Source organism: Nilaparvata lugens, chromosome 5, assembly GCF_014356525.2.
Source record: "Nilaparvata lugens isolate BPH chromosome 5, ASM1435652v1, whole genome shotgun sequence".
Lineage (NCBI taxonomy): Eukaryota > Metazoa > Arthropoda > Insecta > Hemiptera > Delphacidae > Nilaparvata > Nilaparvata lugens.
Window position 1 is genome coordinate 12,102,686 of NC_052508.1, and position 16,460 is coordinate 12,119,145.

At 32.7% G+C, this 16,460-nt stretch overlaps 1 protein-coding gene across 1 annotated transcript in view; it reads left to right on the forward strand.

The window, feature by feature from the left end:
* The first annotated feature begins 1,934 nt into the window (after positions 1–1,934).
* Positions 1,935–16,460, forward strand: part of LOC111050266 (E3 ubiquitin-protein ligase znrf2) — a 69,563-nt gene continuing 55,037 nt past the window's right edge. Inside the window, exon 1 of the mRNA XM_022336562.2 lies at positions 1,935–2,445. Within this exon, the coding sequence (XP_022192254.1) occupies positions 2,088–2,445 (358 nt within the window). The 5' untranslated portion in view covers positions 1,935–2,087. The remainder of the gene's footprint in view (positions 2,446–16,460) is intronic.

Sequence of the window (16,460 nt, forward strand, 5' to 3'; positions counted from 1 at the left end):
ATTTAAAGCACAAGGTTACCTTATTTTTCCTCTCCCTATCATTCTGATAATGTACTCATTGTATGCATGAATGAAAAATGAATTTGGCTTCAAGTAAGGACTTTCTGCCACTCAACCTCGAAAGATGGTTATGTAGATACAAAATAGAATTGAGAAGTTGTGTTCAAAAACGACCTGAAGTCGTTTAAGTTCAAAATAAGAAAATACTCACTGATGAATGGGAATATACAGTACGAAAAATGTTTATTTTTAGATAATGAAGGTTCATATTGCAGAACCAAATCTCTATTTGCATCGCTCAACTTAAGAGACAGTATAATATTCTATGTAATCAGGAAGGATAAACAGTATACTTACTTTACTACCAAACTCGACTTGAATAACTTACCTAAATAACTACATTTTTAACTATAAATTACTACATTATAAGGACGTATACTATAATTGCAAGTGCACGCTTGGTTATGCATGAAACAAAATCTGGAAAGACCATAGTACCCTTTAAAATTGAAAAAATATTTAAAAATAAGAATACAAATTGTAATGTAACTAGGCTACTAGTTTCGGTGATCACACCATCGTCAGGTTATAAAAATAAATGTTTACTAATAGTTAAAATTATTGGTGTGATCACCGAAACTAGTAGTTACATTACAATTTGTATTCTTGTTTTTTAATATTTTTTCAATTTTAAAAGGTACTATAATTCTATAATTTTTATAAATACAAGTAAGTAGCCCTGAAATCATACATTTTAAAATCTGGAAAGACCAATATAGAGTTCAAAATAAGAGTGCATATTATTCAAGAGTGCATAAAATATAAGAGTGCATATTATTTCCATAATTTTGTCAGAATATATATCAGTATTCGAATCGTGGCCTCGAGTTAGTTTTCTATCCAGCTTCCTATTGTTTTGTATGTTATTTCATGCATAAAACTTAATATAAGATGGTTTATTCTTAGTTACAAGAATTAGAATAAATTGGAAGATATCCTACGTATTACACAAGGGTGGGTTCAAAGGAATTATACTTTTTATGTTTTTTGGAACTACGCAATAAATGAATATCCAAATATTCAAACAAAGGTGTAGTTTCTTAGTTCTACCATAGTTCTACTTATTTTAGAAAATTTTATTTGTAAATAAAATCTTCAAACAAAGGTGTAAGTTAGTTTCTTAGTTCTACCATAGTTCTACTTATTTAAAAAAAATTATTTGTAAATTAATTTTTAAAATTAGTAATCTTATGAAATTTCTCTATTGAAAAACAGAAAAGACGCACATTTTCAACTCTGGCCCGGTTGCACAAAAACCGGTAAAGTTTCAAGAGAACCAATCAGAGAAGGTCTTTTTGATACTGTAAGACGGTTTCTCTTATTGATTCTCGTGGAATTAGATACGGTACGAATAAAATTTAGCCGGCTTTTGTGCGACCGGCACTTAGCCTACTGTATTAAAACAGTATTTTGAATAAAACATTAAAACTTTAATAGAGAACAATTGGAAATGAAAACAGACGCATATTTCCAACTTTTTCAAAAAAAAATCAAAAACAAAAAATACGCTAATTTTTAACGATTAAGGCCCTGTTGCACAACAGCCGGTTAAATTACAACCGTGATTAATTTCAAGAGAACCGACCAGAGAAGGCGTTATTGAAAAGACGGTTTTTCTGATTGGTTCTTGTAGAATTAAAAACGATTAAAATTTAGCCGGCTTTTGTGCAACCGGCACTTACTGTATTAAAATAGTATTTGAATGAAACATAACCTTATTCAAAGAAATTGAATTTTCTAATGTTATCTCTATTTATTTGAAAATTGGATTTTTCTTTGTTTTGTAGAGTGCATCTGATAAATTTAATATTGATTTAAGGATTTCATTTTTTCGAGGATTTGAAAGTTTTTGGCGTTTGAATGTTGGCCACACTGGTAAGCTATAAAGTTTACAATATGGCCGCCAGACGTAGCGGGTGGTTTATTGTGGTTGATTGGTGCCGTTTCTTTCCAAAATAATTTGCGTGATCTCGTGTGACATTTCATTGTTTTTGTTTGAAAATAATCTCTAAATTGATGTGTCTGTAATGGGAGCCAAGGCGAGCACCGCAAACGGCGACGATCCAAATACTCGGGATCGAACCTTCTCGACGAGCAGTGGATCAGATGTTGTATCAGGAAGTCCAGGTTTGAGCCTTCTGAGATCCATTCCGGGTGTAGTGTCAAGTGATAGACAACGGGCTAGATCTCTGTCAAGTGTTCCTGACAGTCATGAAACGATTGGCATTCAGACAAGCAATGACGGAGCCTACGACATTTCAGAGTCCCCGGAAACAGACAGTTCCACTGAAGATCACGCATTGGATAGTCCACTAGCAGCTAATATTAGCCTCGGCCGCGTTTACACAGCTCATTCTCTACCTTCTCACATCTGGTCCTGGAATGGTGAGTTGAAAAAATGCTGTTTTACGTTAGCACAAAGTGCTGCTTTGTTTGAAAAGCTCGAAGTTTCAATTCCAAATCAAATGAGCCTCGATCAGCTGTTGCTGCCTATCAGCAGGTCACTAATTGCAACGCAATAACAACAAAGCCAAGTCCCCTCGCCCTCTACTCAAAATCTATCCATTTTCACAAATTCAACACTCAATTCACTTGATATTGGTTCTATCAACCTTAAACTACAACTTTACCTCATAAAATTTAAGTCCCAATACTCAAATTACAGTCCACAACTTTGTATTGATCGGTTTAGGTGTCGTAATACAAGTGAAGACTCTAATCCAAATAATGTATTTGGAGTAATTTCTATTGTATGGAAGTGGAGCTTGACCCTGAGTTGTTGACCTGACATGAATACAAACCTCCCTTCTCAGAATTGAATAAACTTTAATCTTAATATTTATTTGCAAACTACGGTTTTGTTTACCTGTAGCAGGAGGATTTCAAAATATATAAAATAGACTACGCTTTCTTTATATTGAAGGAATTGGACTGAAAGCTACTATATTTATACGATAAAGATTAAGATGCATAATGTCTGTCGAAATTCCCAATTACCTGCTAAGATCAATATTTGTAAATTATGGTTTTGTTTAATTGTAGCAGGAGTAGACCTATTTCAAAAACATATTATTATATAGATTATATATTATAAGATAGTCTATTTTAAACGATTTCTTTGTATTAAAAGAATTGAACTGAAAGCTACTGTATTAATATGAATAAGATACTGTACATCAAGTTTGCAGAAATTACCAATGAAATTAACTCTCTGGGTTAAAAATTTACAATTTTTGTTGCTCTACATTTGAGAAAAACAACAACTTGTTTTCTACAAAAAATGTACAACCTTTATTTGTAGAAAACTATGATTAGGCAACATTTTGTTGTCAACTTTGGTGTAAACAAAGCTTAAGATTGGCTCTCGAAATACATCATGGTATCAAATAGAAATATTTACATAGGCCTAATATGTAACTAATTTGTACATTTTTATGAATAGCATTTTATGTACATAGAATTATTGCAACATGTATGTGGACGCACTAAAGTTGGTGTAACTCTTGTGTAAACGCAGCATTTATCAATCACATTTATTGCTAAGAACTTAACGATGCTTATTGCTAGGTGATATTCATTTTTTCCACTTTTTTTGTATTAGAAAGTCTCTATTTTGAAGAAGCTATCAACCATCTTCAAGCCACCTCTTTCTTTAGGACGGGTATAAAATAGCGCGCATATGCTTTGAATGATTGTGCTCGAATTACAGCTGTTAGAGATAACAGGCGAATAACACTTTCTTTGCATATCTAATGATAAGAACTGCGTCATAGGTTGCTAGTAAACATCCATCCAAATCTTGTTGTGGAGAGCGAGTCACACATTTATTTGATGGTTATTTACAAAACGTACTGACATATTTCAAGAACTATGTGATAGAGTACACTACTCTTGAAACTGTGTCACTGTACTTGGAGTATGTCACTACAGTTTAGTATGTGCGATATGTATACTAGACTTTAGCACACATGTGCAATTATTGCTATCTCGTGTTATCGTAGTTGACTCACAGGCTATTATATTATTTAGAGGAGTACTTACGGTATCACTCACACAATATGTTTACAAGTTCTTGGTTGAGTTCTAGCATAGATATCTTAGTATAACATCCATTGACTTATTAAATTGTCCCAATTATTATTGTAGTAAAGGACGTTGGAAAAGCAAATGACATCTACTGTAACTGTTGTATTGGATTGATTCACGTTTGGTTGGCGTCAAATAATAGGTTTACCACTGATAAGTCTAGTGGTCTTATCCCAATAATTATTTTCTATATTATATTGGGTCCTCTACATGCAGGTTTAATTATATGTAAGTTGAACAATTAGAAATATTGTTTGGATGAAGATTGCTGTTTGAGTAAATTGAAGAAAAACAGGATATAGGAATAGAATCGAATACAATTACTTTTCCATTTGATTACATGGTGAAGATTAGACAGTAATTTCCATTGTACCACGTTACCTAAAAATACAAATACAATACAAAAGCTACATAGATAATAAGAAAACGGTAACAAAAAATTACAAGAATAGGTAGCGAATTGATCTTCCAATCAAATTAATTTATTCATTTCTTGTTGTGAGTCCTATTTTTTTCTCTATTGCGGATGATGCCTACATGAACTTTTTGCTTGTGCATGGGTAATAAAAATGCGTTGGTCAATATTGATAAAATGATCAAACGTCCAAGCCATCGGCAGGATTCGAACACACGAACCAGGCGGTGCTAGCAGACCGAAGTTTGTAATGCTCCTTATCACTAGGCCAACCTGGATTTAGATCAATAACTCATGTAACAAAAATACTCCTTTACTTGTTGAAATTTAAATTTCTCTATACTCAAGGAAAATCAGTTGTAAGTTATAATTATTTGACTATATAGGCCTTTCGCTTATTGAATAACCATCCTTCAGAAAGTCATGTAAAAATGATCAATCATAGAAAGTCATTCAATATAGGAAAAATGTCGCCTTGAAATTAATCATATTTTTGCAATATCGGTTTCATTCACTCTTACTTTTTTAATATGATTCAAATAATATAAGCATCTGATTCAATTATAGAATCCTCATTAGACAGTTGTTTAGATCGATACCTATAGATTTAATAGGTATACGTCTCTTCTCCAGTTTTTATCCAACACAATACACCTTTCAGTGTAGTAGTTGCTTTTATTTTCAAGGTAATAATGAAGTTTCATGTCGGTAGTATGGGGGGGGGATCGTTTAGAGACACAATGCATGATTAGGGAAGCGTGTGTGGTGTGTGTATATGTACATATAACAGAGTATATAGCCTAGTGAAAGAGAGCAGATCGAAAGTGTGATATTGGTCGGTATCCAATCAATTTGCGCGTGTGTGTGAGTGTGAGTTGCAAATTGGCGGTGTGTCTGTGTTAGTCTGTGTTTTAAAACGAGTGGTAGTTGCGTCAATGAACGTCGTTGCTCTTTAGGTAATCATCACTTGACTGCTCTACAGTTTAGAGTCTAGAGTAATAATGGTTAGGGACGACCAAACTAAATAAAAGCTCTATAAGAGCGTCTATAGAGTGTAACTAGAGATGAGTATGAGGGCCCTGAGTTGATGAAGATTGCAGCGCTAATTTGTCTTACAATAACTGCGATCATTTAGTTCTACTGTATTTTTAAATTATGAAAATTGTTATGTAGACTCGGAGGATTGAGTTGATGAAATTGTTATGTAGATATGGAGGGTTGAGTTGATGGAAATTTGAGCGGCCAACTTGTCTTAACTATATACTTGTCACTATATACTGGTACCATTTAGTACCACTGTATTCCAGAATTATTCATGAATATTGCTATACAAACTCTGAGCATTGAGTTGATTGAAATCGGAGTGCAAACTGTTTGAAAATAATCGTCATGTACATTTACTATTCTATTTAATTTATCTAAGAAAAAATGTTGTATTAGATACATCAAGTGAATGCGACAAAACCGCCCTTCACAGAAATCACGAAGCGTTTTTTTTTAGTCGATTCGGCAGCACAGGAAGCTCTCCGATTGGCTTATTATCAGCTGATACCTTGCATTCAATTATGATTGAAATTTTAACAGTTTTTTGTGCAACCGGGCCTCAGAGTATAAAATTGTATAACAGTTGGAACTCAATATCTTGAATGAGTTAATGAGTATCTCAAGTTTTGTCTATAACTCACGTAAGATGATTTTCCCAGGAAGCTGAAAATTCATAGTTATAGAAAACTTGATTTTTGATATAAAATATGCACATTATTTTACAGTTGTTCAGGATCTGAAAATGGAGACATATAGTAAAAATGAAATAAAGTTTCAGAAGATAACATGAAATAATACAAGTCTCAAAAGGAAAAATGAAATAGATAGATAGATTTTATTTTACAATATTGTTACTAGGCTTGTCGCCTATAGTAACATGGTTGCAATCATAATTACAGTTTTACAAATGATAACACGGCTACATAACATGATTTTATTACATTCTCATAATAATAAGAGATATTGAAATTGAAATTTATTCACAACACTGACATATTTTACAAATATTTTTACAATGCAATCATTGTAAAGAAACAGTATCATGATGAAAAAAAGAAAAGAACTCCGTATAAAAAGAACATATAATAATGCATAGATAATAATTCCTAAATAATTAATAAAAAATGTAAGATACATAATAATAATAATTCATAATCAACGAAAATAAGATGCCATTAGGTATTATGACTTACAGGTATCAGTAGGTGTCAATCAAACGCTCCAATACTCTAGCAAAACGAGCAAAATAATATTATTGTTACTGTATAACGATTATTGCAAATTTCCAATAAAAAAGTAGTCTATTCATAACATCTACAAAATGTGGTGAAAACATCTAAGTAGTCTCATTCAACACAGCAACAAGCTTGGACCTGAACGTACCCAAGGACATGAAATGAAACAAGTCTCAGGACAAATAAAATAACAAGTCTCATGAACTATAAATGAAATTACTGTTAATTTCTGGTGAAAAAATAGGTTCTATTCGATCGGTCCAATGTATGTCTAATTGGAGACTGACATAATAAGATCAGTATGTCAAAATCTAACTCTCCTGCTGAGCTTGGTAGAAAGTGGGTCCCCACTGGATCAGACGACAATGGGATGAGTAATGATCAATGCCAGTAGGCTGGGTGCTTGGGTAACACACTGTTATTCAACAGCTGCCATACTTGTTGCAAAGACAAGTCGGTTGCTCATTTGACATAATTGTATGTGGGCATACAGGCGGCACCAAATATTAGCATAATTTATGGAAATATGAAGATTTGAGGAGAAGCTGTTTGGTGAAATATCGCTGACTTTTCAGTTTATTCATTACTGAGAGAAGGAAATTTGTATTTTTCATGATCTATTCGAGTAACTCCAAGCTGGTACTTCAATTGAAAGTAACTTCAATTGGTAGGTAAGATGCTTGGTACTTCAATAATTGAGGGGAAGGTGCTTTGTGAAATATCGGTGAATTTTCAGTTTATTCACTTCTGAGAGAAGGAAATTTGTAGTTTGTGTGATCTATTCGAATAACTCCAAGTTGGTACTTCAATTGAAAGCCTATATGAGAACTGTTTAGGGTGTAGGTCATGTTGGAAATTATATTTTATTTATCAAGAAATACATTTCTTAATGATTAAATTATAAATATTCGTAACTGATAAAAAATATTTTATGAATTATACCGGGTGTTTCAAAAAGAATAACCCAATTTTAAACAGTTATATTTTAAAAAAATTGTGTACACAAACCAATTTTACATCAAATTACTCACAGAAGTATCAAGTTTATGATGATGTATTAGGCTATAAGTGTTCTATGTGCCCTCCTTTTGAGGCTCGGACGACATCTAGACGGTAGCCAAATTCAAATTCATACCAGACTGTTCGCAAGATGTCTGTTTTCTAGGACTATAGCTACTGCTTCAGTTATCCTGGTTTTTAGCTCCTCAATATCAAGTGCTAAGGGAGGAACAACGTTAAAGATCGTGTTTATGTCCCTCCCTTGACACCTGATATTGAGGTGCTAAGAAACCAGAACAACTGATGCAGTAGACTAGCTACAGTCCGAAAAGACATCTTGCGAACAGTCTGGGATGAATTTGACTACCTTCTAGATGTCCGAGCATCAAATGGAGGGCACATAGAACACTAATGATACATCATCATAAAATTGATACTTCTGTGATTAATTTGATGTAAAATTGGTTCGTCAACACCATTTTTTCAAATAAATATAGCTTTGAAATTGTGTCATTCTTTTTGAAACACCCGGTATTTCTACATTGTTGAAAGACGATCTAGCAACATTGCGGAGCTAGAAAATGATAGCTCTATCTGCGTTGTCGAATGATAGACAGGGATAGCAAAAATAATGTTGATCAAATACTGCCATTATAATGTGGACCTCACTATAGTATACTAGAATGAGCCAGACGTTCGTTACTCTGTACTCCAGTTATATTAAGTATTTTTATTCATAAATTGTCAGGCACTTACAATAAATGTAGTCTATGAGAGTAGTCTATGTAGTCTATTACAATAATGAAGTGTATGAAACAAATAAATTCCCAATAGCTATCTTTATCAGACCATTGGAAGTAGTTTGCACTTACCTTGGTTATATTTCATGCGTTCCATACGTCTTAAACTGATTTTGATTGTAAATTGACAATTATTTTCCCTATCATCCTTATATTAAAAAATCTTGCATTTCCTCTGTTTCATATTTTTTTTTCCAAATTAAATGTCAAGAAGCCTACATTATTTTTGTCTAGTTGATAATTCGATTCAGTTTATTCAAGTTGTTTCATCTATCATTTTGTTAAATATTCTCCAATAAATTATTGTTAATTCCACTTCCTAATTTGAAATTTCTCTTAATTCAAAATTCCTTTACGATCCCGTAATTTTTAAATCAGTGAGGCTTTGTTGCAAGTCTTGTTATATTAAATAATTTGAATAACGTTTTTTTGTGACTAATGAGGCTATCATTACTTTTTTACACTGTATAATGAAATAAATATATGAAGAAAAATGGAGATTTCATCATTTGAATTGACTATCATGATTTATGATTTGAAATTAGAAGTTTATCGCGATCTATTTGTCGCAATCTATATATTTGGCTGGTCTACGAGTAAAGAACAGTAATTAATTTTCGTCTTTTTATATTATGGAATTAATTGAAATTATCTTGATAATATTAATGGTAATAACATGGATTTGTAATTTTGGAGAGTCAAATAAACTGTTACAATAATTATTACGAGTTGTGTTGTTTGTTAGTAAGAAACATAAATGACAATTAACAATTTAAAATTAGGTACTTCTTGACTTTTCCCAAGAACGCATAGGAACTAACCTTGGTTGTCTTTCATAAATTATTCCTGTATCCATGTTTCCAATCAACTTGTTTCTATTCATAGTAAATCGTATCAATTAATTGTGATGAAGTGAAAGAGAGGACTTTGGAATCTCAACTTTAGCTTGTTAAATGATAAATTATTCTTACATTCATTCAGATTACCTTCGTTCGTCACTGAACAGTTGGACTGATTTAGAATATCAAAATAGATTCTAGACTTTACAATGGACAAATAATGCATGATTACACACATAAAGGTGCGTACAAATTTACGCGCCGCGAACATGAGCAATTCACTTTCAATGAGCTGATGCCAAGCTTTTTTATATCTGTATCTTACCGTTTCTGTAAAAATACAGATATAATCAGCTGATTAAAAGTGAATTGCTCATGTTCGCGGCGTGTAAATCCTTAACTAGGACAATCAATTTAGAGGATTGTTGCATTTATAATTAATTCTGTACCTGAGAGGTAAAGGGTGTTAACTCCATTTTTTACGAAATTGAGTTAATACTATATATGAAATCAGAAAAAAATTCTCTATCCAATGGTATATAGTGTTAACTCCTACGTACATTGGAAGCCATTTTAAGAGTTGCAAAAATGGTATTAACTCCAATGTGCTGAGAAGTAAATAATATTAAATCCCCATGGTACTGTTTACCTCTGAGGATGGTTGGCTGACATGGTATTATCTCCCAGTTAATATTATCTACCATGACAATCTCAGAGGCATCCAGTGTTAACTCCAGCATCATACTTTCTACCTCTAGCAATGGTTTCTATTTTGTAATATTTTTGGAGTTGTTATTGGTGAAAAGAACTTTCTTATATGGAATTAATCTAATCCAAATTTGAAAATACATTCACTCTTTGTAAATTTTACAATTTTTTATTATTTTAAATGTATTTTTGTAAATTATGCTCAAGTTGATAACCCTACAGCACCTTGCTACAGCTGTTAAAATGCAGGATTGAATAATAGTTAAGTCAAATGGTAGTTTTCAGGAAACAGCCCAGAAAGAATCATTTTTCTCGACTGTTTTATATGTATTGTGGGGCGCTAAATTCGAATCTGAAATTTGCAGATACGCCAGAGGGCGGCTTCACCCTCAAAAACCTCCAAAATTTTGAACTTTTTTTAATTTTTCCATTTAATCTCGGAAACCTCAAGTTTTTCGAGAAAAAGAATTTCCTCCAAGATTAAATATGATAAAATTTCCAATAAATTGAGTGATCGCGCAGGGCAATACCTTTTTTGGTTCCGGAGCTACAAATTGAAAAAAATGGGTATTTCTTAGGGGTTTTCAAAATTATGCAAACATACCACTTCTACCCATTGAATCTTTTTCTAGTAATGATAGAAAACCACACATCACATGAAAGAAAAATTTATTCTGAACATTAATACCTTTTTAAGCCTTCCTAACAGAAAAGAATCATGTTTCAGCTGAAATCATCTTATGAGGGCTATGTTTCATGGGAAATCATCCGTTAGATACATTTAATTTCAGTATTTTCTAGTAGTGGGGAGAGGGTACACATAAGGATATGTCAAGGATCAAAATTTTAAACACTTATAACCTCTTACAGAGTGATCAGATCTCCTCATAAAGACGGATCTTCAGCTTGTCAAAACGGTTCAAAATCATGTATCATAGCTGAAATTTGATTAAAAAAATTCCTCTTTGAGTGTATTTTAGCCCATATTCCCATACACAAAAAAATGGCCAATTTCTTGTGGAACACTCCAGATGATGACAATGACTTCATTCCACCAACAGATCATTCATCAGATTCACAAGACAGTATAGTATTTCAACCATGTAGGAAAGTAGGCTTAATTCACTAAGACAATCTCAAAATTCAGGTGAGAAGTTAGCCAATAAGAACGAGGATGATCCTCTTATTGAAAATTCATCTACCAATTGCGATGAAATAATAAAGAAAAAGTCAAGGAAAAGAGTTCGTAATGAAATTCAGTGGAAATGTAATAAGAGGTAGAAGCTTTAAACAAGTGGTTTACCATACATTAGTAAAAAGGGTAAACTTATGTCAGCCAAAACAATTAAACTGGCTAATGAAGACCGAAATAGAATAAATACATAGATATTATTGGGATGCAAATAAATAAGTAGATGTCAAACGCCAGTTTGTGGCTTCTCTAGTTAAAGTACTACAAACTGAGCGCAGTAGACCCACTGATGGCAGTAAGAAGAGAAATTGTAACTCAAAAATATTCTCTCCTTGTCAATAATGAAGAGGTCACTGTTTGTAGATAAATATTTATTGCAACATTGAGCATTTCACAAACTTCTGTGACAAATGCAATAAAGAAACATCAAACCGGGGGACTTGTCTCTAGTGACCGAAGAGGTCATCAAGAACCTCCCAATAAAACCCCACAAGGTGCCATCAACTTTGTAAAGGAGCATATTTCCAAGTTTTCAGAATATGAGTCCCATTATTCTAGAGAAAAGACCCAAAAAGATTATCTAGAACCCCACCTATCAATTGGAAAGTTATTCTTACTGTACAAAGAACACTGTCGACAAGAGAATCAAGCGCCATGTGAGGAATGGCTGTATCGAAAAATATTCAATACAGAATTCAATTTAGGGTTTCATTTTCCAAGCACAGACACGTGTGATACTTGTGACAAGTTGCAATGTAGATTGAGAGACACCAAACTAGATGAAGATGGAAATATCATCAGGAATAAATATCATGATTACTTAAATGAAGAAAAGACGTACCCGTTATCATTTAAAAAGAGAAGATAAAGTTAGAGCTAAAGCTGATGATGGATTACTAACTGGTGATTTAGAGAAATGTCTTCCACACCACAGTCATGTATCCAATACTTCTGACAAGTCATTTCCTATAGCTAGGAAGAAGAATAGCAATGGCGAGGATTTCCTGATCTCAGAAGTTGTTAATTTGCAATTTCGAAAAAAAAAATTCAAACAGCTCATTCTATAAAACCTCTTTCGATGTGAACTTCGAAAAAGTGCTTCTTTGGTAAAATAGTCAAAGGAGCAATAAAACAATGCCAGATACTTTCAACCCAACAAATGTTACACAATTGCAAATCAGTAGTAGAAAATTCAAGGATTTGGAGACGACACTACAGTTTTTGCCAAGTGAAGCACACTCTTTCTATAGATCATTGGCTCGACAAGGTATGCCAGATTCCACGGATGATACAGAAGACTTGTTCATGATTAATTAATTTCACCATACTAAGGAGAATGATCCATTAATGATTTTTTTTAAATGACTATTTTCGTTATGATTCAACTACTATTCACACAATTCCTACCATATAACCTTGACTACAACTTACTTCTTCATACACTCATTAATATTGTATATATTAAAGATGCAGAAAAACATTCCTGGCAATTTGGTAAGAATAAAATCAAGTTGAGTGCTGACAAATTACAAATACTGTAATATTATCCTTGGTCATATGTTATAAGTCCAAAGTTTTCTTGGATGTTCAAACATAATTTATTAGAATATTTTTTATCCTACCACAATGAAACTCAGAAATTGAACACAGATTTAAAAATCAGTGGTTTTTTGACAATTTCTTAGTCTTTTTCATTCAATATGAATAATTACCACAATATCAACTTCTCAACTACACAAAAAGTGAAACTCACAAAGTAGGTTGAAAATACACTTATTCATGATTCTATTATTTCAAAGTAATTAAAAAATCAAAAACTACTGATTTAATTATGATTTGAGTTGTTTGGTCCATGAAAAAAGATGACATAAGTGGACTTTTACGAAATGATACTTTACACCATCCAAACAGTAAGCTATTCACATTCTCAAACTAACTACAGTAGAGTGTTTATACCCAAACATAAATTCTCAAAATTCATCTGCAATACCTGACTTGAGATGTTATAATGGTATTGATATCGGAAGTAGGGCAAAAGTGGTTTTACCAAAGTGTAGACCTCACATCAGGATGTGAAATTATCTCATTTCTTTAAAAAGTGCTTGTGTCAAATGACCAAGGAATTTTTTCCTGTTCCATTTGATAAATATACTTTAAAATGAACTAATTGTTGTTTTGTGGATTTGGACAGATGTTAACTCCATTCCTTAAGTTAATGCAGAGGGAGAAAAAATATCAGAGGTAAATAGTGTTAAGTCCTCCACATGCCAAACCGTCCAGGTTTCATGAAATATTGTTAAATGATAAAAAACTTTAGAAAGGAAGCTATGTTGGGTCCGAGTTTCACGTTTCTAGCCCATATGGTTGTTTTCTTACATTGTTTCAAAGTCGATTTTATTTTTGTTTCTGCTCTCCTGAAAAATCAATGAAATGGAGTTAACATCCTTGACCTCTCAGGTACAGTTATTGTTTAGAAGATTGTTGCATTTATAATTATTGTTATGGTGGGAAAATGGTAGTCTCTTAGAATAATTCAGAAACATTAAATTCTTTCTTTATTATTTTTTATTTTACTTCTAAATTAATCTTCATCACCCATATCTTTGAAATTATTATACTGTTCCCATAATACAGTAATATATCGCTTTGGCTTTCATTTTCCATCTCTTTTCGAGAGTATTCATGTAATCAGTTGTTGTTTATAGCCTAATAAAGTCCATTTTTGAACAAAAGTATTCAAATTTTTAATATTCGGGGAGTCAGTTCTTGTTCCTGTTGAAATCGATTTCAAACTTGTCAAAGTTTCAACGTTGTGTGTTGTGCTGGTCTTTCATCCCTCATCTATAGTAAGGTCCACGTTATAATAGCAGTATTTGATTTACTTTGGTGTTGTTATCCTTGTCTATCATTCGACAAAGCCGATAGCGCTATCCTTCTCTAGCTCTTCAACGTTGTAGAAATATAATTCATTAACAAAATATATATTATTGACGAATAGTTTATAATTGATTATTTGAAACAAGAATGAACAATAATTAATATTACAACAAATATACCGGTATAAGATATCCTCTATAGAAGGCAGTGGAAGGCAGAGAATCGGCAACGCTGTTCACCTATCTTTCTTCTCTGCCATTATAACATGAACCTCTGTGTAAATAACCAAATTTTCATTCTTATTTTACAATTTGTAATGGTAGCTGTTGGGAGTCATCAATTTTTGATGGCGTGTTGTCAAATGTTTCTCCCCTATTATTCGGGAACCGTTTTGGAAACAGGATAGGTTAAAGATATTGGAAAATTACCAAATTTTGAACTTACCCATATGAGGTTCTGAACAGGCAGAGAAGCCTCAACCCTGAAAGGTAGCAGAAGAAGAAAACCTATTGGTCATTGACCTCTCATCCAACCAAGTCTTTACTCGTATGTGCCAGATTTCCATCTTCCTTTATGCGGTTTCAAAGGGTCGTTAGAAAATTGACAAATTTTGACCATTTTTATGAAGAAAATTTACAAATTTCGACCATTTCTGTATTGATCATTGATTATGAACTTTCACCATAGAGAAAGGATAAGCGTAAGAGAGGATAAGCATTTTTGTTTGTCTCTGCTTTCACACATAATAAATATCACCAGAGACAAATTATATTTGAACGGTAAATAAGTAAACTGTTTCTTTAAACTAAGATTTACATCATTATTGTCGTCACAGCACAGATTTAAGCAAGATTTTCTTGTTCTTGACTAGATTTTAACAGATTTTCTTGTCTGCTGTCATACATAAAATAGATGATTGATAGTATCATCTTCTATAGTGATATTCACTTAAAACTTTCAGCATTTCTTATACAGAACATCAATACTTCTTATTTAAACAATGCTGTCAACATAAAATTCATTTTATATTATACAAGAAGAAGACGAAGAAGAAGAAGAAGACGATTGAGGAAGATTAAGAAGAAGAGGAGGAGGAAGAAGAAGAAGAAGACTGAAGAAGAAAAAAAAGGAGACTGAACAAAAAGAAGAAGCGGAAGAAGAAGAAGAGGAAGAAGAAGAAGAAGAAGAAGAAGAAGAAGAATGCTTCCTATCAAATGTCAATCAATGCTTCCTATTAACTAAATGCTTACAGTATAGAGAGAGTGAATCGTTCATCGGTTGAAACTATTTTGAATTGTCATCTGTCAGCCTACCTAATAAAGAACATCAATACCTTCCATAGAAACAATGCAGACAGTTCAGTGTGAATCGTTCACCGGTTGAAGCGATTCAGTGATCGTGCAGCAGGCTTTTTATTGAAAGATTTATGAAGCTAGACTGTCAGTCGATGATAGTCGCTCTGCCATTGGCGGAAATCGATGCCAAATCCCAACGACCTTGAACTTGACCTTGGGGTAGTGGTGACATAACAACTTTTCTTGTTTGATGACGTCACAATGTCGCTACTCATGTTAGTACGCCGTATACTATAATTTAGTGAGATTCACTTGAAACTATCAGTGTTGTTTTGAAAATGAAACATTGATGTATGGTCAGGTCCAATTTAAGGTGGCAGTGGAGAAAGATAGGAGAACAGTGTTGCTGAGATTCTCTGCCTTGTCACTGCTTTCTATGTAGGGTAAATGATACCGGTTTATTGATGTAATATTAACTGTTTATTCTTGTTCAAAATAATCAATTATATAATTACCTGTAATGCTAACTGTGTAATAGATTTTGTTATGTATGAAATGTCATTGAATGAAACTTAATTTGATATTTTGTTCGTCAAGAAAATATATTTGTGCAACTAGTGCGCAAAGTGGCAGTTTGCTGCACCGAAAGAAACGTTTACGCACGAGCCGTAAGGGAGGTCGGAAAGGTTTCTTGAGTGCAGCAGAGGAACTTTGCGCACGTATTTCACATTAATTTTTTCGTACAGTTACCATTCAATATGAGAAGTGGTTGATTATGGGTAAAATGATGGCTGAAATCCATCAAATGTTTGTCTGTATAATTTTGTTATTAATAACAACATTAATTTATTTTAAACTTGATAATCCAATTGAAAATTAATAATCGATAATTTATTCAAATTAAAAATTG